General features: G+C 41.5%; 2 protein-coding genes across 3 annotated transcripts; both read left to right on the top strand.

Moving 5' to 3' along the window:
- Positions 1 to 503: 503 nt before the first annotated feature.
- LOC143140846 (uncharacterized) lies at positions 504 to 13,809 on the top strand. The gene is made up of 6 exons (XM_076301969.1): positions 504 to 719; positions 5,244 to 5,354; positions 9,386 to 9,550; positions 11,538 to 11,755; positions 12,288 to 12,409; positions 13,117 to 13,809. Exons 1-6 carry the CDS (start codon positions 608 to 610, stop codon positions 13,292 to 13,294), a joined length of 906 nt encoding a protein of 301 aa, XP_076158084.1. The 5' UTR covers positions 504 to 607; the 3' UTR covers positions 13,295 to 13,809.
- A 4,561-nt stretch (positions 13,810 to 18,370) lies between these two features.
- gnb3b (guanine nucleotide binding protein (G protein), beta polypeptide 3b) lies at positions 18,371 to 26,002 on the top strand. Of its 2 annotated transcripts, XM_076301967.1 has the most exons (9): positions 18,371 to 18,445; positions 20,281 to 20,377; positions 20,853 to 20,998; positions 22,253 to 22,316; positions 22,475 to 22,631; positions 23,135 to 23,201; positions 23,408 to 23,609; positions 24,056 to 24,272; positions 25,189 to 26,002. In XM_076301967.1, the coding sequence occupies exons 2-9, from the start codon at positions 20,321 to 20,323 to the stop codon at positions 25,293 to 25,295; spliced, it is 1,017 nt and encodes a 338-aa protein (XP_076158082.1). In that variant the 5' UTR covers positions 18,371 to 18,445; positions 20,281 to 20,320; the 3' UTR covers positions 25,296 to 26,002. The 2 variants fall into 2 exon arrangements, with proteins under 2 accessions (XP_076158082.1, XP_076158083.1); XM_076301968.1 differs by having other exon boundaries at positions 18,401 to 20,377.
- The last annotated feature ends 1,869 nt before the right edge of the window (positions 26,003 to 27,871 follow it).

Genomic DNA, 27,871 nt, shown 5'->3' with positions numbered 1-27,871 from the left:
TCTTTAGGTGTTTTACAAAATTAGTTCTCGACTGAAATATTGAGAGAGAGAAAAACAGTAAAAGTGTAGTGTGCAGGAACATACACCACCTAACGGTGAAAGGTTCAAGATACAAGAGGATAGAAAAACACACACGGTAGACCGGGCATCTTTCCAGGTATGTCCAGGCGAAAACAAACATTTGGGTGGAGTAAACCAACTTTCTGAATCACGTGTACTCCTCAATATCTATGTGGGATATTTTGCTATACATTCAAGTTATCTTCACTCCCTACACTATTCAAGCAGATACGTGCACACACAGAATCCACAAATCTGACAGCAGGTTATTGTTACAGTTAACCTTTTCCTTCTTCCTAATATTTCCCATAAATGGCAAATATATGGTTATGATTCATCCTGTTATTCGTGTTCCTGGAAGTTGACAGGGACGAATGAGGTGGCCGTGGGCGACAGACAGGTTTGCGCAACGTTTGCCCTCCCCTTGCAATTTTTATGTTGAACCCTCCTTTGCCTCCCACGTACGACAGTAATTATTTTGAAATGCTTAAATTGAATGTCAACCGACTCTTAACTCAATAGACTGTGAAGCGAACTGGATGGAACAATGACAGCGGAAAATGGCACGACGTTTTGTGAGGGGATGTACTCAAAACTTATCGACTCTGATGGTCCATATGACGAGCTGAGTTCTCCAAATGTGCAGGAGCAACATATTGGTATGTTTTAATCCGTGGTGTGCACTGTCAGCAAAATATTTGCATGTTCTCCTACGTTAGTTGTAAATTTTAGCTAAACTTCTGGTGTGGGAAAAAGCTGTATCAGACGTCTCTCTACTGCTTAAAGCAACACCAAAGAGTTTTTTGTACCTTAAAATAATATTTCAAAAAGCGTTTCAGTGGTTCATCAACTCGTAGCAGGGTGAACTTCTGCACTCGCTTTGCAGCCCTCTATCTATCGGCTACCGCACTAGTTTGCCATCGGGTAGCGGATCTGTAGTTCGATGGAATGAGACATAATACTTTTTTCATTTGACTTGCTTCTGATGTCGCAATACATCATACTTTCATAAAAGCATGCAACACTCTACCGTGTCTGTGGACATCGTTATTTGCAAAGCCAGTGCTGGATAAAGAAATAGCATGCGCGCGACAGAGGAAGGCTGCTTTTGGTGTTGCTTTAATCCAATACTTTGTGTTTAACCCCTGCTACTTGTCTGAACCTGCCTTGACATTTTAGGAATAAAACCTGTTCGTCAGCAGTGTCTAATTAGCGCTCTAAGGTCAAATATAATACATAGTAGTAGCCACCCTTCCCTCTATGAAGGTTTTTTTTTTATTTGTTGGAGAAATGCAGCACACATTGGAGAAATGGAGGAGAGCCTACACATTTTAGTGGCATGCATGAAAATCTTGGAAGATAGGCTACTCTTTCACCACTATAACATGGGCCTAGTCCACCTTTTTTCTGGGGACCCACTTTTTAAAAATGACAGACCGTCGCGACCCATTTCACTTCAGATCTAACATGCAACCACCAATATTGTTTTAGGCCACAGGTTCTCAAACTTTTATATGGCCCCCCTAACCATTCTACACTGCCATATGTATACGTAATAGCGCCAAGGTCTGGCCTACCACTACTATTACAGGGATTGGTGATGCATGACTCAGTTTCCCACAACTCTGCAATCTCAATTACACATGAAACAATGTTAAATATTTTCAAAGCTATAAAATTATCGCTCAGTTTTGTACAAACACACAACCTCAGGTTTTCCTCATCCTGCTTTGAACACAGTTGTGTTGCATTTTGAGCACCATCAGCGTGGAAAGTTACCTAAAAGATAACGTTTTAATGCGCATCCGAGAGTTTGGGGATATTCTTGCATTCTACGCAATCGTCACTCTTCAACATAGTAGCCTAAGCTGTTCCTGTATATCTAAAGAGAGATGGATCCATAACAGCGTTAATTCCTCAAATAACTCAATATTGTAGCCTATTTCTAGAGGTTTCTTTGGAAAGTTTAATTGAATCCGCAAAATTGTGCTTTTTTTTAGATAAAGGGTGGAAATGCCCTCAAAGTTGCAATGAAACATAATTTTTAACTAAATTTTTTGATGCAACAGTTGCTTTTCTGGACCATTGAGTGACATTTGGGTAATTTTCTGCGGCACACCTGATGATCTCTCACGGCACACTAGTGTGCCCCGGCACAGTGGTTGAAAAACACTGTCGTAGGCCTAATCCCTTGCATTGCCACAAACAAACATTAGGCTTATGATATCCCATGCATGATAGATAGATATATAGATATACTTTATTGATCCCTAGGGGAAATTCAAGAAATGAATTTTTTCATGTAGTCCAGGCAAAGTAAGGTAAGATTTCTCATGCTTATTTCAGACTGGTTTGTTGCAAAATTGGTGTCTATTTTTACATGTTGGCCCTTTGAATCAATGGAAATGGTTGTTGACCGGGATTGACTGATAGACTGTCTGTCCAATCAGAGGGGCCTGTATGATGCCTCTTTACTTTGCACAATTTTGGCTAAAACAGTAGACAGTATGTTTATGTAAGTGAATGAAGATAAATTGTAAAGGTTGAAGATGGGGTTGAATGGGGGTTTCTGGGCTATAGGGCCAGATAATAGCGGTAGGCCTATTAAACCTATGATGTATCATCTTGGGGTCACCAAGTCCCCAAAAAAATCTTCAAAAGTGACCTCACTGCTAATAGCTTATTTAGAGGGCATGCAGGTAAAAGCCTGTCCAGCCATTTAACTATTAATGTAAACGGCAGCAGTTACTGAATGGTACAGTGACTTTATCTGGAAGTGTGGTCTATTGTCAGATGAAATGAAAATTGAGCTATTTGGCTAGAAACTTTAGATGTGTTTGGTGTACATAGAAGAATGGCTATACTAAAAAGAACCCCATGCCTAATGACAATTATGGTGGAGGGGCTGTGCTATTGTGGGGCTGTTTTTATTCCCAAAGGCCTTGAGAACCTAATTAAGGTGCATGGTGTCATGAACACCAAGAAAAACCTGAACATTTTCAAAGGAAATCTGCCAATCTCTGCCAAGACACTAAAAGTTGGTCTTGATTGGATCATTCATCAGGTCAATGAACCAAAGCAAATGTCCAGATCAAAACAAATATTGTTTGCTTAACACAAAATCATGCTTCAGACATTGCCGTATCAGTCCCCTGATCTAAACGCCATAGGAAAACAGTGGGGTGAGTCAAAGAGGAGTGTGGACCTAGGAATCTGGACGATCTGGGGAGATTTTGTAAAGACGAACGGTCTTAAATCCCTTGCTTTGTATTCTCCAACTTTATGGGGTTTTATTGGCAAAGGGAGGCTTAAGAAGTTATTACAAGCAGGGGTGCCAATAATTGTGATTTGTTTTTGTGTTTTTGTTATTTATTTCTTTATGAGATTTTCCTTTTTCTCCAAATAAATTTGCTTCCCTTCAAGGTTGGATTTTTCCTAAATTCTTTCATTGTGAGATTACAATAAATCACCAACAGATTGTTTTTTTATACCAGTTTTTAGTCAACTTTAACCAAGGTGCCAATAATTCTGGAGGTTACTGTATATAAATTGCTATAATTATTGTTATAATTTTAAACTATATTTTCTGATTCAAAGCTGAACAACTGAACAACAGCTGAACTACAGCTATAAAACTGACTAAAAGCTAGATTCATGTCAATTCAGGTTGGTTTTTACAAAGTTAAATTGTGTTTTGTTTTATAAATCATGATATTGAATTATGCAGTGCAAGATGCCTCAAAGACAGTAGACAAATGCAGAAAGAAAGCCACAAAAGGCAATGGATTTCTCTCTCTCTCTCTCTCACACACACACTCACACACACACCACACTACAAACAAATAGATAAAGATTTCACCTGGTGGGGTAAATTATCTATATACTATAGTATGATGTAGTTTGTTGTAAGATTCCATGTTGAATTTTGTTTCAATATGGGTCGCTATAATTTAACGGATTGAACTGTAAATCATGCTGACATATGTTTAAAAATCTTGTTTCATGTGCCCCTTTTTCAATTTGAGCCCCTGGCCCTCCAAAGGTCTCTGCACGGCCCTGATATAGAGAGCTAGGCAATGCCCATGATGATGACTGAGCTGTGTAATGGGTCTGTTGCCTATTAGACTACTTTAGGCTATATCACGACTACTTCATGACTACCTAAAACCGTCTTTATTCAGAAACTGTGTCATTGGTCATTGATTTATATAGCCTTTTTCACAAGCCTGTATTAGGCAATGGGTTCCTCAAAATTTCACGCACATTATTATTTATTTACTTTCTTCCAGATATAAAGTTCTTTTGTGAATTTTTTTGTGAATAAAATGATGGCTTGATTGAAAAAGTTGGTACTCATGATCCTAAATTCATAAACTCAAAGTTGCAAGTTGGGTGCTTATCACATCGCCTTATGCAGCCATATTTGTGTATGGGTATCCTAGGTATCTTTGTGCTTCAGGGATATTCTGAACAACGATCTTAAATCGAGTTGAGTGATTACCCAGGCTTTATTTACAATAACTTTAAAAATGATGTTTCATTGCAACTTTGAGGGCATTTCCACCCTTTATCAAAAAAAAGCACCATTTTGCTGTCCATGGGCTAAAAGTGTGTTTATTATAAAGTGTGTTTTTAATCTGGTAACCAAATGCTTAGCTCAGAGGCTATTTTGTTATCTGTGTCTGTGTCGGACTGAAATTGTTCTATAGACCCTTCACTTCAACTTAGAAGTGAAAACCAAACTTTAACACCAATTTGAAATGACTGAGAAAAATTACACATACATACGACCCCACTATTTTGCAACTGCGAGGTCCATAGCAGGCGCCCCACAGAAATGTTTCCTCTTGCGAGTGAGATGCACGCTGCCCCCTCTGCGACGCGTTCACCCCCAGTTTCAGAGCTATTCTAGGGCCGTCACTGTGGTAAACAAACTATACCCCAATAGAAAACTGATAGCTTTCCTGGTTAAATGGTATAAGCTAGGCCTATTACACAACATAAATTGTGCTGGCGACCCAAATAAAATCTCCTGCGACCCACCCGTGGGTCGTGACCCAGTCTTTGGGAACCAATGGCCTGGTCTATGCATGACATGATAGTGTGTGCTAACAAATCTCTCTCTCTCTCTCTCTCTCTCTCTCTCTCTCTCTCTCTCTCTCTCTCTGTGTGTGTATTTACAGTACACGTCTCTCCAGCAAGAGGCAACTCCAGGCAACCTTACAAACTGGCCACAGCATGCCTGACTGGGCTTTGTGTGATCCTGCTTTTGGTCCTTGTGGTGATGAGCTCACGTAAGTTTTCACAGCTCTCTCTGTGACAGAGAGAGAGAGAGAGAGAATGTTTACATGGGATGCTGTCACTGCATTATTGGTGTTGGGGCCAGTGCTCCATTTTTTACTTTCTGTCTTCTGTATGCCTCACCTTTGACTTACCCTTCACATCTTTGTTATGACCTTGGGGTAAGGCCACAACAAAAGAGGGAGTCGAGAGGTTGGATCTTTAACTAAAATATGGATTTATTAACTAAATTAATCAAATAGCAAACAAACAAACAGTGTGTGGAGGGTCACAGTCAGTAATCTGTAATGCATGGATGTTGTTATGTGTGTTTGTAATGTGTCTGAGTGCAGTGTTGCATGTCCAAAACCCAAAGTAAGAATGGCCCTCTCCTAAGGCGAGAGGAAGCAGCCCTTTTAGCTGGCGACCTGCTCTCAGGTGCAGCTCATCAGCCCGTTAGACCTTGGGACACCTGAAGACAATCAGACAAAACAAGTAGAGGGCCTAGTGGCCCGTCACATCTTTCACAATGCCTCACCTTTCCTATCTGACGGCAATTTCTTTTTCACCCTGCAGCTCAGGCTGGAAACCTGTGCATCTTTTTCTGCTGCTTCTGTTACAATTTTGCCTGGACCAATCACAAGCTGGCTTATCCACCTGGCGCGCTATTGGCAGGTTTAAAACGATGACGATAGCGGGAGAGCCTGGAGTTTTCGCATCGATCAACAAACGTCACCCGGTTCCAGGGGCGTAGATTTGCGTGGGGAGCCGAAGGACGTGTCCACACCAATGTCAAATTACGACTGAAATGTCCCCGCCAATATTCAGGTTGAAATGGGGAAAAAAGCGCTCACATGCGCTACACAAAGAGTTAAATCATTTCTCACTTCAGTGCTGGATCATCTCGTACAGATCTTGTAATGTGCAGTAGCCTATAAGGGTAAATCGCGCTGATTTGAAGTTACCTATAATAACTACCAGTGAGCCGCAGTCTCCTGCGCACCATGCAGCGCTTCATCTTTACTTCACTACAAGCATGAAGTGGTCCAAATTCACCCATTCTTCTCTGTTGAACTCCTCGAGAAGTAGGCTACTCATCACACATGTGTCACATGAAAGAGCCTTTTCTCAGCTTTAAAACGGTGCTAGCTAGCCACTGTTTGCTGTAATAAACAGTTCGCGAGAAAAATAACTTAAAGAGATGTAATAATTATTCTCTGCGCCCATCTCCACATCCATTCGTCTCGGTGGAATATCGTAGGCCTACACACTCTTCACGCAACACATGACAAACCATATATCAGAATAAACAGCAGACCTTACCGAACACAAAGGTGTAATGCATTCCCGTGTATAGTTAGCTGTTCCAGAGTAATCCGGTTTTGAAATAAATTATAGCAAAATTCAACATGGTCTTTCGGCTGCATTTCTTAAAACTGAGCTGTGCTTACATCGCCTAGATATCTGTAAATATTAGAATCAGAGAATATACAGGCAGCTCATGTTTGTCAAAGTAGCCTTAATGATTTCTTTTCACAAAATGCTAAGCATGCATGTATTTAAGTTTCTTAAAACTGAGCTGTGCTTAAATGGGCATGATTTCATAACAGACCAAATAGAAAATAAATGTTAAATATAGCCTACATATCTGTAGCCTACATATTAAAATCAGATTATGTAGGCTACACAGTGTAGTTAGATCAAGTTGGACAGTAGCACATTTTAATCATGGATAGTAGTTGGACAGGACAGTAGCTCAGACCAAACCTACGCCCTTGCCCGGTTCGTTGGTCAGTTGGTGAATGACTATCCAATTGCGTACAGAGTCATTTGAACTATACCCGTTGATCACACCTCTTGTTCAGCAGAAAATACATAGCGGACTCCCCAGACCAATGTTCAATCTTAAAAGATTGAGCTTGGTCTAGTGAAAGCCATACTAATCTTCAAGGACAGTCAGAGACAAATGTGGATTACAGTAGGGGCAGGATCAGTGAAGCTTGCAAGTCCACAAATGTCTGAAAGATCTAGTGTGGATTTTCAATGGAGGTTGCTCCACTGCAGTTGCCACTTGCCACACCTGTTTATCCCTGTTTTATGATATTCACTGTCGGATATCCTGAAACCTCAGGGAAATTTAGACCAAGATTTGTAGACAAAAATACTTGAATCCTTAAACAGACATTTCCAGAACTGACACACTTTGGGAAATGGTGTTTGTGTGTGTGTGTGTGTGTGTGTGTGTGTGTGTGTGTTCGTATTGGTGTGTGAAATGTGATTGATGTAGCCCAGTGGTTCTCAAACCTTTTCTGTCATACCCCACTTTGTAGGTGGGGAATTTTCAAGCCCCACCTGACCCCATTACCCCGGCAAAATGGTAACGTTAAAATATTATTTTAACATTTTGGTTCCACATTACATTTCTCATCAGAATCTGCTGAATGTAATTTGCTGTAATAATTAATACGTCAGTCTGTTTATGACTCTTACGGCTCCCACACACAGCTGCGTGCATCGCGTTGCTGGAGACGCATCCCATTAACTTTAAATGGGCTCACGTGATCCGTTGCCGAACTGAATTGTGGGTCCGTCGCGTCGCGTTTCTCCCGCCGCTCGCGTTGAGAAGTTCAGCTGTTGCTGCACCGACAGACGACACCGGCCAATCAAGCCAATCTACGGATGGCACCAACCAATCACATTATGGTTTTACTTCAAGTCATTTGCATAGCTACCGTCGGGAACACCCACTGGCATGCGTTGACAGAACGCAGCTGTGTGTGGGAGCCATTATGTTTGTGTGTGTCTATGTCAAAAGAGAATGGCATTATTAAAGATAAGTACAAAAACCCCTCAAATTTGCTCCATGCCCCACCTGTCATGTCTCTATTCCCCACTAGTGGGGCCCGCCCCACACTTTGACAACCACTGATATAGCCTGATTTGATTTCAGTGTTTTTAAAAAATTAATTTCTGAATATGCATTAGCTTTGACTACTACCTCAGCCCTGTGTAAACACTGTGTAAACACTAGATAGGCTGTCCATGGACCACAGGCCAATAGGGCTGGACATGGTGCTTGTGTCTGCTCCCTACCAAGACCTCTAACTATGTGGAAGTAGAATCAGGGGAAGGTCAAATACAGCACCACTATCTGTCTAGACTTGTTTATTTCTGTGTTTGACCATCTTTTTCCAGTCAGTTCTTATTCCATCTATTTTTCTCCTCTACCCACCCTCTCTTTCCCTCCGAAGAAAAAACATGTTTTTGTACTGTTTATAAATGCGCACAGGGCTAATTGGGTGACTAATGCTAATGTTATCCAGATTGTTGAAAGGTCTTGGTAAAAGAGGTCAGCTGTTTTTTTCTCCTCATGGCGATTGGAAAGAGGACCTCTGGTGTTGGATGTTATTTGAATGTTCATGATTGTACCGACAAGCCCAGATTCTTCATTCACCAAACTTTATGTGTTGTAAGTTGTTGTTTTTGGCTCTGAGCATGTCAAACTCAAAGACAAAATGACTGATATTTAAAGGTACTATGCATGTTTAGGTATTTTTGGCCCCCTAGAGTCATGTTATATTTATTCACACTGCGGTTGTAAATAGCCTACTTCTTGTGGCTTGTTCCCCTGTAAACAATGAAAATGCTTTTGTTGTGGAGCTGAAAAACTATCTCTAGAGAGCTATATCAACTGACAAGGTAATGTTTCACGATTCGCGAGATGTTTTTGGGCCACTGTTCTTGAAGTTGAATGGCTGGTTCTGTCATTACCGATTCGCTACGGCTGTGCTGTATGGCTATATAAGTGAACGATACCCCTAATACAAATTCGTTCACCATCAAATTGGCTTCGTAAAGGTTATATTAAGATGAAAATCTTTAACATAGTGTACCTTTAACAAAAGCATGTATCCAAAGTAACATAGACTTGTAACGGTTTGTTCAGGAATCAAACCTGGACCAACACTGCGGCAGCTCCAGTCACAACTTTGTTATATGTATAACTGTGTCTTTTTTTTCTCCCTTTTTGTGCCTGACACTGCAGGTAGGAATGTCTCTGAGGTGACAGCCGATGCCTCCGCTGAGACCCAGCAGCAGACTCTTCCTGTGAACGTCACAGAACTGATGGAGCAAATTAAGAACTTGGAGAAGGAGAATAAGGAGCTGGAGACGGAGAGGGATATCCTGCAGGAGAGGGTGAAGGCCTTAGGTAGGGATGCTGTGGAAGCTACACATTACAGACTTATAATTGGCAGATTGCCAACATGACCCTTTTTGTCAATTCTCAATGTATTGGGTAGCCCCCTAGCATTAAATGGATGCCCAATTGGCTGAGAACTGACAAAAATTGAAAAATGTACAAAAGGGGAATTCCTGTGGTACTTTAAATTATGATTTTGATATGATATCATATCGTGTCTATGATTTGATATGATTTGGGTTTGCATTGCAGATGTAATATTCAGGGAATCATTAGTAGCCTATCATATGGTAATGGCATCATACAGTAATGTCTTTCGTCAGTATTCATTTTATTTTCTGAGAATCCTAGTGTAATGCCCTTTCCTGTAATGAGTAAAATGGACTTGGTCTCAGAATGTGGAATAACTCTTCCACCTGGTGTAACTTAGACTATAGTCCTTGGTCCTCTCAGTTCCCCTCAATGTAGGGCATAGGTTAGGCGAGCTTTGTCTCTCTCTTTCACACACTGTATGTGTGTGTGTGTGTGTGTTTCTGAGAGAGAGAGAGAGAGAGAGAAATTCATCACAGATGTTGATGACTAACATGGAAAAGAGTAGGATTAATTAAAGGCGTTTATAGAGTCAGTGAGGCAGGCATGAACAGTGGTAATATTTAGATTTAGTGAAATGTACTGCAACGTGTGGTCAGTCTTGACAAATTGCTCCTTTAAATAGCTTAATATTTGCACCTATCACACAAACGAGAATCTGAAAAGAGTTTGAACATTTCTATGTACATAAAAGGTAGACAATTTATTTTGCTTGTTGTTTACTAAGGTCCTTGCAGTCTTTCTTTGCAACTATCACAAACAGAAAGTACTATTGTAAGAAGAAGCATCCTCCTCCTGATCCCTCCTGAGTATTCGGAAATTTAAATGCTCAGGGAATGAACACATTTCCTGTGTGCATATGAGTGTGGCCTTCCTGATGTTTTTAACTGGGCAGTGGGATTTTAATTAATTTCTTCCAGACCTCCTGCACAAATCAGCCAAGTTCTTTCCTAAGACAAAATGCAAGAGCCATCTATACCTAATCTACTCAGACAAAAACATTTCCTCCCAAAAACATGTCCCAGCAAAGCCAGTAGCCAGCTAAACTATGTAAACAGAATGTGATTGGGAACATACAGTAAGTGGTCAGCAAGGCCCCTTTCTTTCCCACAGTAGTGACACTTACATTGGGCTGCTAGGGCTCAACATGCAGCTGAAACAGAGCGCATGAGCTGCACAAAAAATAGAAAGAGAGAAGAGTGGTCCATTCTTTTTCAAATGTCCTTGTTGTGTGCCTGCAGTTCTCACATCTGGTGTAGCCAGTTCCATTGATTATAGTGGAAAAGGGTTTTGTTGCAGCATACGCTCTGTCGTCGTTCCACTTTAGTTATGCATTTAATGTGGCTTGGGCATTAGTGTATGCATCATTGTGGTTTTATAATCTATCCTCATTTTACCCCTGTGATATTTACATAGGCTTAATTATTCGTTTACATAATGCATATTTCTGAGGGGAGAGATGTTTGTGTTCATGAGAGTGGCGCTGTGTGAGTTAGTCATCTTCCTCGTTCCCATTTTTGGGGCAGCCGTGGCCTACTGGTTAGCGCTTCGGACTTGTAACTGGAGGGTTGCCGGTTCGAACCCCGACCTTGAGCAAGGCACCTAACCCCTCACTGCTCCCCAAGCGCCGCTGTTGTTGCAGGCAGCTCACTGCGCTGGGATTAGTGTGTGCTTCACCTCACTGTGTGTTCATGTGTGCTGAGTGCGTTTCACTAATTCACGGATTGGGACAAATGCAGAGACCAAATTTCCCTCACAGGATCAAAAGAGTATACTTATACTTATTTCATCTCTCACAACGTTGCTGCGACCACTGATCGGAGACCAGGCTTTCTCGCATGCTTGGCTGTGATGGGGGGGGGGGGGTGAATGAGTGATTTCTGATAGCTGTGCTGTCTCCCACCAGAGGCAACCCCCTCAACCCCTCCTCCTGCACGTGTGACCACTCTGGCCCCGGCAGCCTCCCCGTCCCCACCGGGCCTGCCTAAGTGCCCAGCAGACTGGCTCCGCTTCGAAAACAGCTGCTACTACATCTCCCGCACCACACTGAGCTGGACGGGCAGCCAGCGGTTCTGTCAACAGAGAGGGGGACACCTGGCCATTATCCATACGGAAGAAGAACAGGTGAGAGAGAAAAGACAAAAGAGAGAGGGAGGGAGAGGGGGAGAGAGAAGGGGGGAAATATTATGTACGTAAAGCCAACAAGGTAACCAAGGGTCAGACCTTGTGTGAACTTACTGGACCAAGGCTATGAGGAGAGTATTGTTATTTGAATATGCATGGGCAATGTTGATAATGAAGACTCAATGCATCGCTGCAACACTTAGGCAAGGATATAATCATCAGGAATATACTGACATATCATTAAGAATTTACTGTAAGTGGCAGAACTTTACTTGGTAAAAATGAAAGCGAGGCATCTCTGTGGGGATGTCATCTTCTAACAGTTTTTTCCACAGCTTTTTAAATCACTGATCCAAAAAATGGTCAGTGATGCTGCACACACATGCACACATAAACATACAAATACGAATGCCCTCACAATCGGTCCCATTCCAGTAAGCTATAGCTATACCAACTAATGTGAAGAATACATATATTATTATTTTATTATATTCACCTTCCTTTCAATCACTTTTTGTGTGCCTGGCCGTAGACGTTCATTTGGAACAAGCTGGTTCGGGGACACTGGAATGCCTACTGGTTTGGAATCACCGATGAGAAGGCTGAGGGGACCTGGCACTGGGTGGATGGGACGGCGCTAAATATGAATTCCAGGTAAGGGAATGCACAGGTTCACAGTTCTCTCACGCACACACACGCACACACACACTGGGATATCAGGGACATACACTGCTGTAATTTAGCTAATTCTGGGCCTCACTCCAGGGTGCAGAGTGCAGCCCATGTTTTAAAACGGTTTCTTGATAATTCTTAATGTGTATCCGTTTATATTTGTCTTTCCAAAACATTTTCCTTTCTCTCTTTGGTTTTGTTTGCCAAGATAAAGATAAAGTAATTGTGATAATAAAAAAGGAAAGTGTAAAGGAAAAGAAGAAAGGAAGGTGGGGGAGTAGTCTTGTGTTTTTGAGCGTAACTCTGCCAGATCAACTGTTTTCAGGCTGCACTGTTAAAGTTTCCATGTGACTTCCTGTTTCTGTTGGCATCTTCTTCCCTTTTTAGAAAATATGGACATAATTGTTTTTATAAAAAAAATTGCAGGTTCATCACTTTTTTCTTCCAAACATCAGCATTATGCTCTCTTGTACATATAGAAGATATTTGCTTTATAAAGACTCTATAGGCTTCATAAAAGAAGGTAAAGCTCAAGTTCAAGCACATCCCAGTTGCATTAAGTGCATCTTAACAATTGAGAAAAACTGTAATTGTGAAGATCAAAAGCAGGATGCCAAGTCAGCAAATAAGGTCAGTTGCAGACCTTTTGTTTCATTCACTTCTGTTAACCAGTGTCTTTCGCCACTCAGTTTCTGGGAGGAGGGGGAACCCAACAACCACATTGACGAGGACTGTGGCTACATCGTGAAGACGCAGGTGCAGAGTCGTGTTCCGACTAAGAGCTGGTACGACGCACCGTGCGAGATGCACTGGCGCTTTGTCTGTGAACTGGAGTTGACCGCCGTCTCCACAACTGCGAGTGTGTAGAGGAGGAAAAGCTGATGTGGTGCACAGGCCTCCCTAAATGCAGCTTGTGAAATACTAATAATGCAATAACGTGGAGATGAAATGAGAAGTGTACATTCTTTTAAATGGGAGGAGCACTTCCCTGTTGCCTTAGTTTGTTTTGCTTTTCCTCAAATTGTAAGTGTATAAACCCCTGAGAGAGAGAGGGAAAGAGAGAGAAAGAGAGAGAAAAAGAGAGAGAGAGAGAAATTGTAAATAACCTGTACAGAAATGTTTTTGTTGTTTTGATAAAGACATGTCAAATGGAATGAGATGTTTTGTTAACTGGAATCGATTTATTTCAGAAGGGAAAATTATGTGCTGTTTAGAGTTGAAAATGAATTGTCTTATTCAAAGTGTTGATACTGTAGCTATAGAGATATTAATCGAATAAGGCAAGGTAGAGGGTTTGATTACCAGCTCTAGAAACATTTGTACCTGTTCTATGGATATATATAAAAATAAAACTTGGCATATGGTGAAAAAATCTCTGTGTTGTTGCTAAAACTAAAAATGCAGTTTAACTTCATCTTGAAGTACAGTAGATCTGAGATAACATGACAAACCTTATCCTGCAGAGGGCAGCACACTTGTGTGGACTGGCAACTATTCTCTCTGAATGTGACTCTCACACTTGATAAATCACTTACATAAATAGAATGGCTCATTATGACAGTTTATTCTTACACAAGAGAAGTATGGAATGGTCATGGGATCACCAATAAACAGAAACCTTTTTTATTCAGAAGACAGTGTGTATGCTGGTGATGGTGATAGATATATTAAGCGTTTGCCAGACTTTAACATGTCAAGAAAACAACTCGTGTGATATTCCTTGAATGATTCCTTGGCCTCGTTTCTTCCATCATGATTGAACTTCCCAAAAGTTCAAGTAATTTCTGGTGTCTGGACTTTCTGTGAAAGCGTAAAGTAGGCCACTTCAGTATGTGAAGAAAAATAGGTCACGTTATTAAAGGCTACAGTCATTTATTGTACTTGTTAGTCCCATCCATGCAAGAAAAAAAATGTTAAATAATCTGTCTCCAAAAAGCTCAACGGACACCAGCCAGTCAGTGTCATAGTGGCACTCCACTTTGAGGTATACTCATTGAATCAAAATCAACTCAATGGTGTGATAAAGAATTCTTCTTTCCTCCAAAAAATCATTAGGTTGGTTTTCTAATGCACTGATTTTCTAAGGATCTTATTCCTATCCAGGTATCCGTGTGCGCCTCATTCTTCCTACTTTGCATGTGTGTGTGTGTGTGTGACGACTCGGAGGCCCATGAGAAGATTGACCCACGTCATTCACACCGGTCACTTACAACATCGTCCGTCAGACCTTCCAGAGCTGGACCCTGTCCAGGCTCGGCTTGCTAAATGTCCTTTGCGCAGCTCAATTGGCTCGTTAAGCTCCCTCACACCCAATTGGTGACCTTGACTCCTGCTGATCCACTTGTGCATTAATTGACACAGTTCCTGCCACCAGTGTAAACAAATGAACTAGGGCACCTGTTATATAATGGCGCGTGTAGTTCCCTGTAGATCCATCTGCGGCAGGCCACTTTTGATGAGCACCAGTGGCCTAATTAAGAGCTCAGAATTCCTGATGAGGGAATTCTCTTAATAGGCAAAAGAAAACCCACCCAGTCTTCCACAAATGTCCGCAAGGCAACGATACATAGTTGATTATTTCGATCTGCATTCAATTATATCTTGCATTGAAATACTAAGGTGAACTCTCGCAGTGTGAGAAATATTTTTTGTCTGCTCAGCACAGCAGGGCAAACCGGTCAAGACAGCTCTTCAACAAGCAGTTTGCCTAGTTCTTCATCAACAATGAACATGTCAGTGTTTGTCAGCCTCTAATAACCTTGGGGCAAGTCAGGGTTTATCATTATGAGAAATAGGGTATGGGTTGAAAGATCATCTTTTTCAAGACCACGTCTGACTGTGGCACCAAGGTGCGTCCTGTGACACTCGTCATGAAAAGGGGGAATGTTATGAGGAGGTCAAAAAGAGGGTGAATGAGTTTGAGGTTGAAGAGCGAGGTGTGCCCTCTCACCTCTTGAGCTTGTTACCATGGAACTATCAGTAAGTCTGGAGCCTTTTTCTGTCAGTTTGTATTAAGCAGGATTTAGATGAGAGAGAGAGAGAGAGGTAGGGAGAGAGACACAGAAAGAGAGGCTGCTCACAGACCCAGAGGGGTATTGATGATGTGTCTGACCTGTGTCTTAAGGAAAGAGAAGAAGATATGATTGCAAACTTTTTTTCTTGATGTCTTCACGTGACACTTCTGACCAACGTTCCATCTCATGACACTCACGTGGTGGTCATCCCTGGCATACACATTTAGTAGTTCCTCTTCAATGTGTGTGGAGCAAAATATGAGAAGTTGGCCAATTTGCAAACTGCAGTCAATGTCACCCACAATTGAACTGGGTGAATAACTGACTTCTAAATGGAATCTCTGAAAGTCTGTGGAATACTTCAATATGAAATTCCAGAAGGGTCAGTAATAAACTCAATAAAAGCATTTGTTTAGTCTTTTCACTTTTCTGCATTTTGGTCAGTAATCTTCCAGTTGGAGATATATGTCAGGCTTCCTTGCTGAAGATTGCAAAATGCAGTCTGGTATTTTAATACAATACAGATTAAGAAAAAAATATATGAAAATCTGTAACACAAAGATTTTTTACCAGTATACAAGAAACCATGAAAAAAGCCCCATACTACCATACTAGCATTTGTAGACCTGTAGACATATGTATGTAGACATGCAGTATATGCCTGTCAAATGTATTGCCAATCTGTATTTGTGTGTCTGTGACTGAAGCCTATCACTGGAGTCTGGGGGACTGAGCGTGTGTAAAACACAGATCAGATTGTGGGCACAGGGTGTGTACCGAGTTGGTGTTTGGGTGTGAGGGGGTTTAATGGCGGCTTTTGTTTCCCCCAGATGGGGTGCGAAAACAAATCAGAGTGTTTGTTTGTTATACTGTTAAGCACCGAAGGAGACAATAATGACTCATGGTGATTAACCAGCCTTGAAAAGAAGAGCATGCTGTTATGTTAGGTTTCAACTCTACTTCAATCCTCTGACATAACAAGGCATAACCTTGTCATTAACATGTTATGGCAGATGTACAGTATAAGTAGGATGAGTTCATGACAATGCATCATAGCTACCATTAAAATTAATTTAGGATCTTTAAAAAATCCTCCAAAATAATGGTATTTGGAATACAGGCACTGATAAAACATATGACAAAATATTTTGAGTTGGTAGTGGTATAAGCATTAATTACATTTAATAAGAATTCATAATATGGCAAAACACAGTAATTTATATGCGTACTAGACTGTTTTCACAATCTCTGTTGGGGGAATGATTCATTGATATTTAATCAAGTTGGCCAATATTTTTGTTAGTGACTTCATTGAACAGGGTGTTTGTTTGTGGAGGTCACGTCTGTGGTTGGGTGTGTGTAGACATGGGTGGAGGGAGGTGGGGGTTGGGTGTGTGTAGACATGGGTGGAGGGAGGTGGGGGTTGGGTGTGTGTAGACATGGGTGGAGGGAGGTGGGGGTTGTTTTCTTACTACAAATACTTAGCAATTGCAATAGGATTGGCAGCTATTATATTACAGCATGTGTAATGGAATCACCCGTTTTCACCACTCCCTAGTATACACAAACCAAGCCAGACCCAGGATCTCCTTTTGCCATCACCCCAGCCCTTTTGCCTCCATGCCAATCTTAACACCCAAGGCCCCCTCTACCCAACCAACCAACCAACCAACCAAACTCCGCCCTGGTGCATGGATCTGTGGGATATGATACCTTGAGCTGTAAGCAAGATTATGATCACATGGTGTCTGCCATCTACAGGCTGGTGCCCGCAGAGGTGAGAGCTTTTCTCCTTTCACTTGGCACAAGTGGCACCCAGACAATGGCAAGTGGGTGAAGTACCAACTGGACACCCCTCCCTCTACCTCTCTCTCTCCCGACCTCCATGTTCCCTCTCTCCTTGCCATCCCTCTTCTTCTCTGTGTTACCCGTGACGCATGTTCGGATTGGGCTGCTCTAATTCCTTAACGAGATTGCCGATTCCACGGATATCCAATTAGATCGTGATTAACTGGGCTCAACTCATTAGGTCTGACAAACTAATTCAAATACTCACCCCCGAACCCTATGAAATCACCCCCAATAAAATTCAACAATCACAAGGCCAAACAAACATCAATGTGTCCAAAGTGGTGTGTCAGTGCAACGATCACTGACATGCTGTCTGCACTCAGTGCAACGATAGGACTACAGATACTGTGCGTATGCATGACCTTGACTGTTAAGTGAAATTAATATAATAAAGTGCAATGGAAATCAGTCAAAATCATTCTGACCCAAACAACAACTTCTTATGGTCTGGCACAACAAATTAATATTTATTATAAGGATTATTTCAAGTACAAATACACATCATTTTCACCATTTTAACCACCTTGTACTAATTTAGTGGTCGAGTAGTGAGTAATTATGAGCAGGTTTCCTCTCTAGCCTATCTCTTTGAGCATATCTCTCCACCACTTTGCCCTCCCAAAGGGCCCAGGTCTCTCTTTCCAACCTGGATTCTTCAGGTATGCCCAGTCATTTGGTTTCTTCAGTTGCTCCTGTCTTTTGACCCCATAACCTGCTTTCCTGCTGCAATCGGTTTACCTGACTCTCCTCGTCGTACTCTCTGCTCCCCCCTCCTCTCTCTCTCTCCTCTCCTCCTCTCTCACTCTCTGTCTCTCTCTCTCCCTCTCTCTATTTCAATCTTTGGGGCTTATCCCTTCATCCCTGATCTCCTTCATCCTCTCCAATCCTCATCTGTTCCCGGGGAGGAAGGGGGAGAGAAAGAGAGAGTTTTTCACAGGTGAGTTCCTGCCAGTCGGTGGGAAGAAAGCGTGCGAAGAAGAGTGAGTGAGTAAGAGAGAGAAAGAGAGAGGGGAAGCAGGACCGTCCTGTGGATTGAGGAGTGCACAAGCAGCCGAGAGAAAAAAGGGACACGCAGCGAGGAGAAGAGGAGAACGAGAGGTTTGGAATAAAGGAGAAAAGGAGGAGAAAGAAAAGCTGCACAGCGAGAAGCAAGGTGAGTATTTTCTTCTAATTGTTTGAGATTGATCTCATGCTGCGTGCTGTCGTTGACTCTGACAGTGCATTTGGACTTCAGGCCTTGAGAATTATTTAACTCATCGGCATCTGAGCAGCTCCAACAAAATTGGCTCTGTTAGCCCACTTATCGTAAAACACAGGACTTGACACCAACCAGACTGGGAATACTCGCAGATGCAAGAAGTGGATGACACCTCAATTTGTGGAAGTTATGGAAGTATCTGTGCATTGACTGCAACATTTCAAAAGACAAGAGATGCCACATCATTAAGACATTAAGATGGTGATAGATAGTTGCATAATGATATGCAGGACAAGATGGATGCTTCTACTTCTGTCAAAGGCATTCGTGTCAACTAGGCAGTTGGCAATGTCCACGTCTTCTCTTGTTTGAAGATTCTCTTTATCAGAGACAATACTACTGAAGGGTACATTTAGTCTATAGCTCACTTGCAATGCTAAACAGTTTAGAAACCAACGACAGAGAACAACCCTTTTGAGTTCTGCAGGGTTTTGGTAGTTTGTCTTGGCACACATTTATTACATGTCGGCCCAGCCAAAGTTGAACATTGCATTTTAGTCAGATGCACAATTGGTGTTTTGGGCATCTTACTTGATCAACCTGCACAATAAGATTTTTTTTTTTTTTTTTTAAAAAGAGCCATTGAGAGGATACTGACCATGAGAAAGGGTCAACACATTTGACCATGCTCATCTGTCTAGTCCACAGCTATTTTCTCATAACTCTTGCCCTGTAATTTTTTTTTGTCATACATTTCTCTCTGGCCTCTTGGTCGCTCTCTGATCCAATGGGAGAGTAATCGGATGACAGGAGATTTGACTTGAAAAGCCACCCTACAAGCTCCTGCTGGGGGCTTAACCCTCCCCGGCGTCCACTCTTTCCCCCCCCATGTCCTCTGGACTATTTCCTCTCGCCTCTATCTTCTCCAGGCCTCCACAGATCTGTTTCTTGATCGATGAATCGTAGTAGACTTCATATTTACCAGTGTGGTGTTTTTATGTGACGACTCCGTCTCTCTGTCTCTCTGAGCACGTATCTGGCCACAAGTGGCCCAGAGGCCAGGTGAGATCGGGCAAAGCTCCACAAAGCCTTCTGATCCTCACTTATAAAGGTCACTTGTTTGAAAACAGTTGCTCCTTGATTACAGAATGGAAGACAGGGAGTGTGCCAGAACTGTGGGGATAACAAAATGAGAATTCTGATGATAACTTATTGGTGGATACCAAACTTGTAAAGTTACACAAAACCCAAAGTTATGTTGGTTGAATGTAATTGTTTCTATGGCATATGACCATGTATTATATGTGTGCAATCTAATTGCTACCTACATCTGAAAATTTGAGGGTTAAAACCAAACTTTACCAAGACTTTATTTAGTTTCAAAAGTCAGGAAAGGCGTTAAACTACTACAGGGCCCAGTGTTAGTTTTACCAGAGTACAAGGCAGTGAAATGACACCTCATTATTCAAAAAGGGCTAAGATGTTCTCCTCATCCAGGATATGACGTCACTAGTGGTGGTCATGGAGGCCTAGTTTCCGATAATGCTGTTACTACCACCAGGTTTACTTACTTATCTCTTACTTCCTTTTCACTGGGCAAGCAGGAAGCTGCTCCGATTAAGTTAAATCCACTTGGTGGATCTCCTCACTGCTTGAGGGGAGGATGTAATACGTTTCACCACTCACCTTTGTCCCCATTCATGACAACATGCCACAAAAGTGCAGAGATACTCGGCTCTGATTTCAGGTGGTCATACCTCTTCCTTTGCTCTTGTCTTTGTGTTGTCCAGGTCGTCCTCTGGTCTGTAACATCCCATTCAAGCCGTCGTCATGGGTGAGGTGGAACAATTGAAAAAGGAGGCTGAGGCCCTCAGAGCTCAGATTGAGGTAAGCGCTGGCCATCCTTGAGTCACTCACCTAAACCTATTATAGGATCCACACAGACACAGAAAATCCATCTTATAACACACAAAATGTGTGACATGTTACAGGAGAACAGAACCTTACTGGGTCAACCACAGTAATGGGAGGGATTACATCCATACATTATGCCTGACCCACTGACTTGTGGGAAAAGTCCTATTCCCCAAGTTTATTTCACAAGGTCAAAAATATCTACAGTACCTGTAAATGTCTATATATATCATGCATACATTACACACTGGGTTAATTATACTAGTGTATAATGTAGGCATGATATAGACATTTAGACATACAGACATCACAAATAGAATAGAATGTCTTGACATGCATTAATGGGATGTCTTTGCAGTACTGATTCGTCCTTGTGACTACCTCAACCTTCCACTGTAAAACACGGATGTATAACACATGCTGTATTGATTCATTTTTCTACTCACAGACCGCCCGCAAAGGAGTGGCCGACACAACCATGGAGTCGGCCGCCTCTGGGGTGGCCCCTGCTCCTCGCATCCAACCCCGCGCCAGACGGACCCTCAAAGGCCACACAGCCAAAATCTACGCCCTGTACTGGGCCCTTGACAACAAGTGAGTCCACTCATGACAGAACAGAGAAAAACAGGGCAAAAACTGATCCAAATGAAAATCTTATGGTGAAATGGTTTTCCATTCAGTCACCTGCTGGAGCAATGCACACATTCCTGAAGAGGCTCCCCAAAAAATGATTCAAGGTAGACAACTCTGAGTGTTAAGGCTCAAGTTACATCAGACAGGACAGTAAAATAGGACAGGATAGGACAGGACAGTAAAATATGTGTAGAGCACATTATATTTTGCATCCACATATGACTTCAATCACATATTGTAATATAGGCCTTAAAAATTGGGGCTGTGGTAGGAGCTGGGCTAGCGTGCAGTAGCCTGAAAAGTTGTGGGCTCAATTCCCAGCTTCCACCGCTGTGCCCTTGAGCAAGGCACTTAACCCCAAGTTGCACCGGGGACAATGTAATCCCTTGTACTATATTGATGACATATGTAAGTCACTTTGGACAACAGTGTCTGATTAATGAATACATGTAAATGTAGAAACGTTGGGTAAAACGTCAGGACTCTACTGTAGAGGTCATATTGTCTTCTAGCAGTGTGAAAAGCATTTACATTACACACAAAGGTTTAAGTGTCTTCTGTGCTTAAGTCAGACGCCTAAGCTGCTATAGCCTGGTTGGAGTTGCTTCACAGGCATTTGTGCTATCTTGTGCTCATCATTGTGAATCCCCCTTAATGATTAGTTGGATCAATTAACAGAGCTCAGAGGATGAGAATAGCTTCAATGGTCTGTAATTTGATTTAAAGGAGAAAAGGAGGAATGTTCAGTCATCTAGTCAACCATTGTGATGGATGATACTATAAATCTAACTTCAATGCAGTCATGCTAAAAAAAAGGTCAGAGTTTGCAGTAAGGGTTCAAATATGTCAGAACATGGCTGTTACAGCACAGTATTGAAAGAACATAGGCGCCACCAAGTGGCACCTTCAGGTACTGTCATATTGAAAGCTCACAGGAAATGATCTTGAGGACCGAGACACCAATCATTTAGTAATTTAGCTTCCACATGCGGGTCTCTCAATGTCATTGAATGTATTTACAATTATTATATACATTATGTATATACTGTATTATTTTTAAATTATTTACCTACATGCATGCATTGTCTAAAACACAGTACAATGGCTGTTATATCCTGTTATAATGTCCTTCAATATGGCATTTTAGATATAAAAGATGCTTATATTCCACATTTACTAGGGGATAACACTGATTTGTTAACGTGTGTATCGTAGGCTGATGATCAGTGGCTCACAGGATGGCAAGCTGATCGTTTGGGACACCCATGCTGGAAATCTGGTGAGAACACCCTACAGTATACTATAATGCAAAATTTCCAAACTCAATTATTTCCAGTTATCACACGGAGCGTTAACGATGTGTTCAAACTGTTAGTGATCCATATAAGTTGGTACAGTTTGTGAAATGTATCTGCAATTTATCCTTTCCATCCCCAGGCTAACTGCATACCTCTCAAATCTGCATGGGTCATGACTGTCTCCTTCTCCCCCTCTGCGGGTCTGGTGGCTAGTGGTGGTCTTGACAACATGTGCACTATCTACAACATCTCAGGGGAAAAGCCAAAAACCTTGAGGGAATTGGATGGTCATGATGGTAAGAATCTGCGTAACAGGCTTTGAGCTCTTGTTGATAACCTGAATAGGTCGATAAACAAAGGATCTGGCAGTAGTCTTACAGGTTAGCTAGATACCAGTTGGAAGATAAATAGCTATTTTTTCACAGCAAAAGAAATTCCATTCATAAGTGTGAATTTCAGACAGATTTTATGTCACAAAATACCACATGCAGAATCTCCAACTTCCCTCCACTGATGGTGCAATGCATTTCATATAAGGACAGTTGATCCCAATTAGCCATAACAGAAATCTTTGATCTGTACAAAAACAGTCTACAATAGCCACAGGTAGTGCAAAATATTGTCACAGTGATGAGCATAAGATGGTTTGAGGATGTCTAACTCTCAGTCATTCTGAGATGTGCAGTGCAAAGTCATATTTTCTTAATGTGCTCTTCTCTCTCATGCTGTCCCCATTTCTGTTGCTATAGTAACTCACCTCCTTGATGTGACTTTCCCTTTTGCCTATCAACCATCTTAGGTTATCTGGCCTGTGCCCGCTTCTTGAGCGAAACTGAGATCCTTACTGCTTCTGGTGACCAGACCTGGTATGACAAACTGAAAAGATGATTCAGAGAACATCTTTTCACTCTCATTTGTGAACATACTGTATTTATATTTTTAATTCATGAATGTCATATTTTGCGCACATATACTATCTTATCATCTTTCATCCAGTAGAAAAGTTCTCCATCATTCACCATCTCTCTCTTTCTCTGTCTCTCTCTGTCTCTCTCTCTCTGTTCTTTTCCAGTGGTCTTTGGGATGTGGAGACTGGCAAACAGAAGGTACAGTTCCTGAACCATGTGGGAGACTGCATGTGTCTGGCACTCTCCCCTGACCAGAACCAGTTCATCTCTGGGGCCTGTGACTCCCTTGCCAAGCTCTGGGATGTCAGGGATGGCCAGTGCAGGCAGACTTTCCAGGGCCACACCAGTGACGTCAACACCATTGCGGTAAGGAGTGTTTGCATTATGGTGTTTTGGTCATAGGCAACTGTGACTTCTTGATAGTTAAGCTAAAAATGTACAATGTGTTTCACATTGTTACGTCGGCTTATGCAAGCTTCAACATTTAGAAATGATTTTATGTTGTCGTTAGGTTTCACATTGTTGCATTTGTCTAAAACATCTCAAGAAATAAAGATACTTATTAGTTTGCGTGTTCCTGAGCTACATTTGCCACCATGTGTCTAGTATAACATCTTTCCAATGGACTACAGTTGAAATTTAGCCTGCTGGCTAACACTGGCACATTTACAGAAATGTTGATTAATGTGCACTGTCCTTTAAATAGATAAATGAAATGAAATGAAATTAAGCACAAAAACATACTGTGTGCACTGCAATTACACTGTGACAGTGACCCCTAAGCAGTCATACCTGCCCTCCTTGCCCTGCAGTTCTTCCCAAATGGACACGCTGTGATCACAGGCTCGGACGACTGCACCCTGAGGATGTTTGACCTCCGCGCTGACCAGGAAGTCATCTGCTACCAGAACGCCCAGCCAACTGCCGGTGTGACATCACTCGCCCTGTCCCTGTCTGGACGTCTCCTCTTTGCAGGCTACGATGACTTCAACTGCAACATCTGGGATACTCTCAAGGGCGAGAAAGTTGGTGGGTAGAAAAGAAAAACACAAATGAAATGCTGACATGACTAAAGTGGGCAAATTGATCATTTGTAGGGACAAGAGTGTGAGAGAGCAGTAATAACAGGGGTGTAATAACAAAGACAGAAAGTAGAGACGGTTGTTGCAGAACACCGACCTTACCCTTTGAGTCCCAATGTCTGACACAAGAATGAACTCAGTGGGTAGCACATTTCAAGGCCAGCAGATGACTAAAGAGTGAGTTTAGGGGATGTTAGGTACTTTATTGTCTTTAAAGTGATTGTATGCACATCCCACCTCACTGAGGCTTGGTGCAGGACAAAAAAGGCTTGTCAAGGAAAGAAGATTAGTTGTCCGCACACTGTAATCTCCCAGAAGAACTACATTTAATGAGTTAAAAACATAACGCAATGTTTCGACCCACCAGGGTCTTCATCAGGCAGCATGTACTTTATTGTCCCCCTAGGGAAACTTTTTTCCAGTGAATACAACATTATAGCGTCAGTCCACAGTAGTAGTACAAATCCAAAAAAGAAACAGAGAAAAAAGAAAGAAACCATCCAGACCCGCTGAACGGAGATACAAAAAGGGTCATGACTTAATCCTATCTTGCAAGAGTTTGTTTAAAGAAATAATCACTTGGGGTATAAATTACTGTTTTGTCCTGTTTCTTGAGATGGCTAGATACCGGTACCTGCAGCCTGAAGGTAGCAGCGCAGGATGTACATAATAGACAGAACACTATTTGAGTGTTGAAGGAACCGAGAGGCAAAGAGACCTCAAAAAAAAAATTTGGCTCACAATGCAACTTTTTTTGTATGGGATAGCGGGATACTGTATAACGTGTGTGTATAGGAGACTGTCCACCTCCCCAGTCTGCACACTTTAGGCTGAATAACTCACCCCTTGTCTGCCCTTCTCAGGTGTGCTGGCTGGACATGACAACAGAGTGAGCTGCGTTGGCATCCCAAGTGACGGCCTGGCGGTCAGCACCGGATCCTGGGACAGCTTCCTGAAGGTCTGGAACTGAGCTGGCCGCTCAGCCTTTCGCGGAGGAGCTCGAGAAGGAGGAAGAACGAGGGAGTGAGGAGGAAGACAAACAGGGACACAGCTAGTGTAGGAGGACAGTGAGCGAGATGAATGAATGAGAGTGATGCTGGTTGGCTAGGTGGGTGTATGTGTGGGGGAGGGAGCAGAGTGGTGGAGGCACTGCACGTGTTGTTATCAGGGAGAGAGACATGGGAGGGTTTGTTTTTTTTGTACCAGACTAGTCTTCTCTTTTTTGACTCGCTCACTAGTTCATTCTCTCTTCTCTCTTCCTTCTTTGTTCAAACTTTGAAGGCAAAGGCAAAGACTCCATAGAATGTATAAAATGGCATTCCTACCACCTCATAATGCACCATGGAAGATATTGCTGAGTGTTTCAGTATATCAAATGACAACAATAAAAAATATAGCATTTTATGGTCAGACATATTTGAAAATAATGAATATAAATGTAAAATAATATTTTATTGTATTAAAGTTATTTGACAAATACATAATAGATTTTTGAAAGTAAAATGAGAAATCCTGTGGAATAATTTTGTGGGGGAAAATGTATAAAAAGAAATAGGACCCAAGGTTATTTTTTCTTGTTTCTTGTATTCATGGTTGAGATGTAAGACCCAATCACGCTAGATGAGAGATGACACCAAACCTTGTTTGTACATTTTAGAGAATTCAGTAGGTGCAGTGTTTGTGTGCATTGCTGTCACACATCTGCGTTTATGTTTGCAACTCCAGCATTACATCTGACATTTTGGATCTGCGATGGTACTGATACTTATACTGGTGCATCTGCAAATAACCTAAAAGCCAGCTTCATTTGATTCCAAAATGGCTACTGTTGCCTTTCATCAAGCCATTCCATGAGAATCATTTTAGGTTCATCCATTAGAAGGGACATGTTCATGTACACCGGACACATATCAACAAAAGTCACCATGGATTTGTTTCATATATCTGTTCCTCTATGTTGTAAAACACAGAAAACATTTGCTACAATCAGTGATCAATAAATCATTCCCTCGAAATCATTTTTGTTTTGCTTTTACATTTGCAGTCTATCTGTAAAATTATGTTTAAAACACTTTCTAATAAATGTAGAATTCTGCACTACATTGGGGTTGTTTTGTATCAATCAGGCACCAAAAACAAATGGTATGGTCATTGTGGATATTTTGAGGATGTACAGAATGTATTACTTAGTGTATATGTAACTTTAGAGTAAAGAAAACCATAAAGAAGATAAACCAATGTTTGTCTAAGAGGGACGGATTTTCTACTCAAGGACATGCGATCAAAAGTGAACAATATATCAGTCTGAAACACATGAAAGATATGAGAGTTTCACAAGTTGGTGCCAGAATATCTTCAAGTAACTATCTGTAACCAGAGGCGGACAGAGTACACAGCTTCATTACTTGAGTAAAAGTACAGATACCCTTTGCTAAATTTTACTCAAGTACAAGTAAAAGTACAACAGTCAGATGTCTACTTAAGTAAAAGTACTGAAGTACTTGTTTTTAAAAGCACTTGAGTATCAAGAGTACAAGAGTAGCCTACATTTTCTAAATATTGCATTACTACTGCCACAGTGCTTACATTTATGTACAGAATCGTCCTATATGGAGTTATGAAAAATGTTAATGTTAATACCTTGGAGAATGTAAAAGGAATTGAAAGTAAAATCAAGTCATTTTCATCTTTTTACCATGTTGCCAGGGATTTGCCGTATTTCTAATACATGTATTTTAAATACGTATTTCAAATACAAAATAATATTTTGTAACTGAAACACTTGAAGTGAAAACTATCATTAACTTGTTCAGAAAATTGAAATAGTCTGGTGAGGTGGGGCCACAGGTTGGCACATTCCCGGGATGGACCTGCTGCGTCTTCATCCATTGTTTCGTCCATGGTTTCGTCTCTTATCTAAATCTGACCATGGAGTTGACATTGGCGGAAAGCTGAAGGTGATTGCTGATAGGCTGTCCCAATCAGTGGCGCCTGCACAATCCAATCACATTTGAGAGGGATACAACAAATTGAGGGTTTCTGAGATTTTTCTTTTTTCCATTTTTTTTATAAGAAGTAACAGGTACTCACGGTTATGGATAGAAATGTAGTGGAGTAAAGAGTACAATATTTGCCTCTCAAATGTACTTGAGTAAAGTTATGAGTACTCCCCAAAAATGATACTCGAGTAAAGTACAGATCCCTCAGAATTGTAATCAAGTACTGTACTCAAGTAAATGTACTCCGTTACTGTCCGGCTCTGTCTGTAACAGATATGGATAAAACTGCCCAGTTATGGCAATCAGGAAGGATGGGTGCGAAAATGAGGAGTCAACACATTTTTTATGAAACCCTCTTAATAGGTGAAAGATAATAAGAACAGCCAACTGTTCCCCTGAGAGATAATAGCCTATGTCACCATCATCGTTATGAAATCTGGATGTAGCCAGCTATCATTCAAAAGTTTGGAGTCACTTAGTAGCCTAATTTCTATTTCACTCCATTGACAATATTAGTTTACTACTTCCTTCCTACATGATTTTTGCA

The sequence above is a fragment of the Alosa pseudoharengus genome, unplaced genomic scaffold, assembly GCF_046254945.1.
Source record: "Alosa pseudoharengus isolate Yale_2024_CS ecotype anadromous, Long Island Sound unplaced genomic scaffold, YU_APseudo_1.1 YU_APseudo_1.1_scf_23, whole genome shotgun sequence".
Classification (NCBI taxonomy): Eukaryota; Metazoa; Chordata; class Actinopteri; order Clupeiformes; family Clupeidae; genus Alosa; species Alosa pseudoharengus.
Note: the sequence above shows the minus strand (reverse complement) of the source record. Positions and strands in the feature narration are given on the sequence as shown.

Bases quoted from the DNA above. Each gene is read 5' to 3' on its own strand.
- LOC143140846 (XM_076301969.1), top strand. From the start codon at position 608: ATGACAGCGGAAAATGGCACGACGTTTTGTGAGGGGATGTACTCAAAA. The intron at 720-5,243 runs GTATGTTTTAAT...GTGTATTTACAG, and splicing joins TGTGCAGGAGCAACATATTG to TACACGTCTCTCCAGCAAGA. The intron at 5,355-9,385 runs GTAAGTTTTCAC...CTGACACTGCAG, and splicing joins CCTTGTGGTGATGAGCTCAC to GTAGGAATGTCTCTGAGGTG.
- gnb3b (XM_076301967.1), top strand. From the start codon at position 20,321: ATGGGTGAGGTGGAACAATTGAAAAAGGAGGCTGAGGCCCTCAGAGCT. The intron at 20,378-20,852 runs GTAAGCGCTGGC...TTCTACTCACAG, and splicing joins CCCTCAGAGCTCAGATTGAG to ACCGCCCGCAAAGGAGTGGC. The intron at 22,317-22,474 runs GTGAGAACACCC...TTCCATCCCCAG, and splicing joins ACACCCATGCTGGAAATCTG to GCTAACTGCATACCTCTCAA.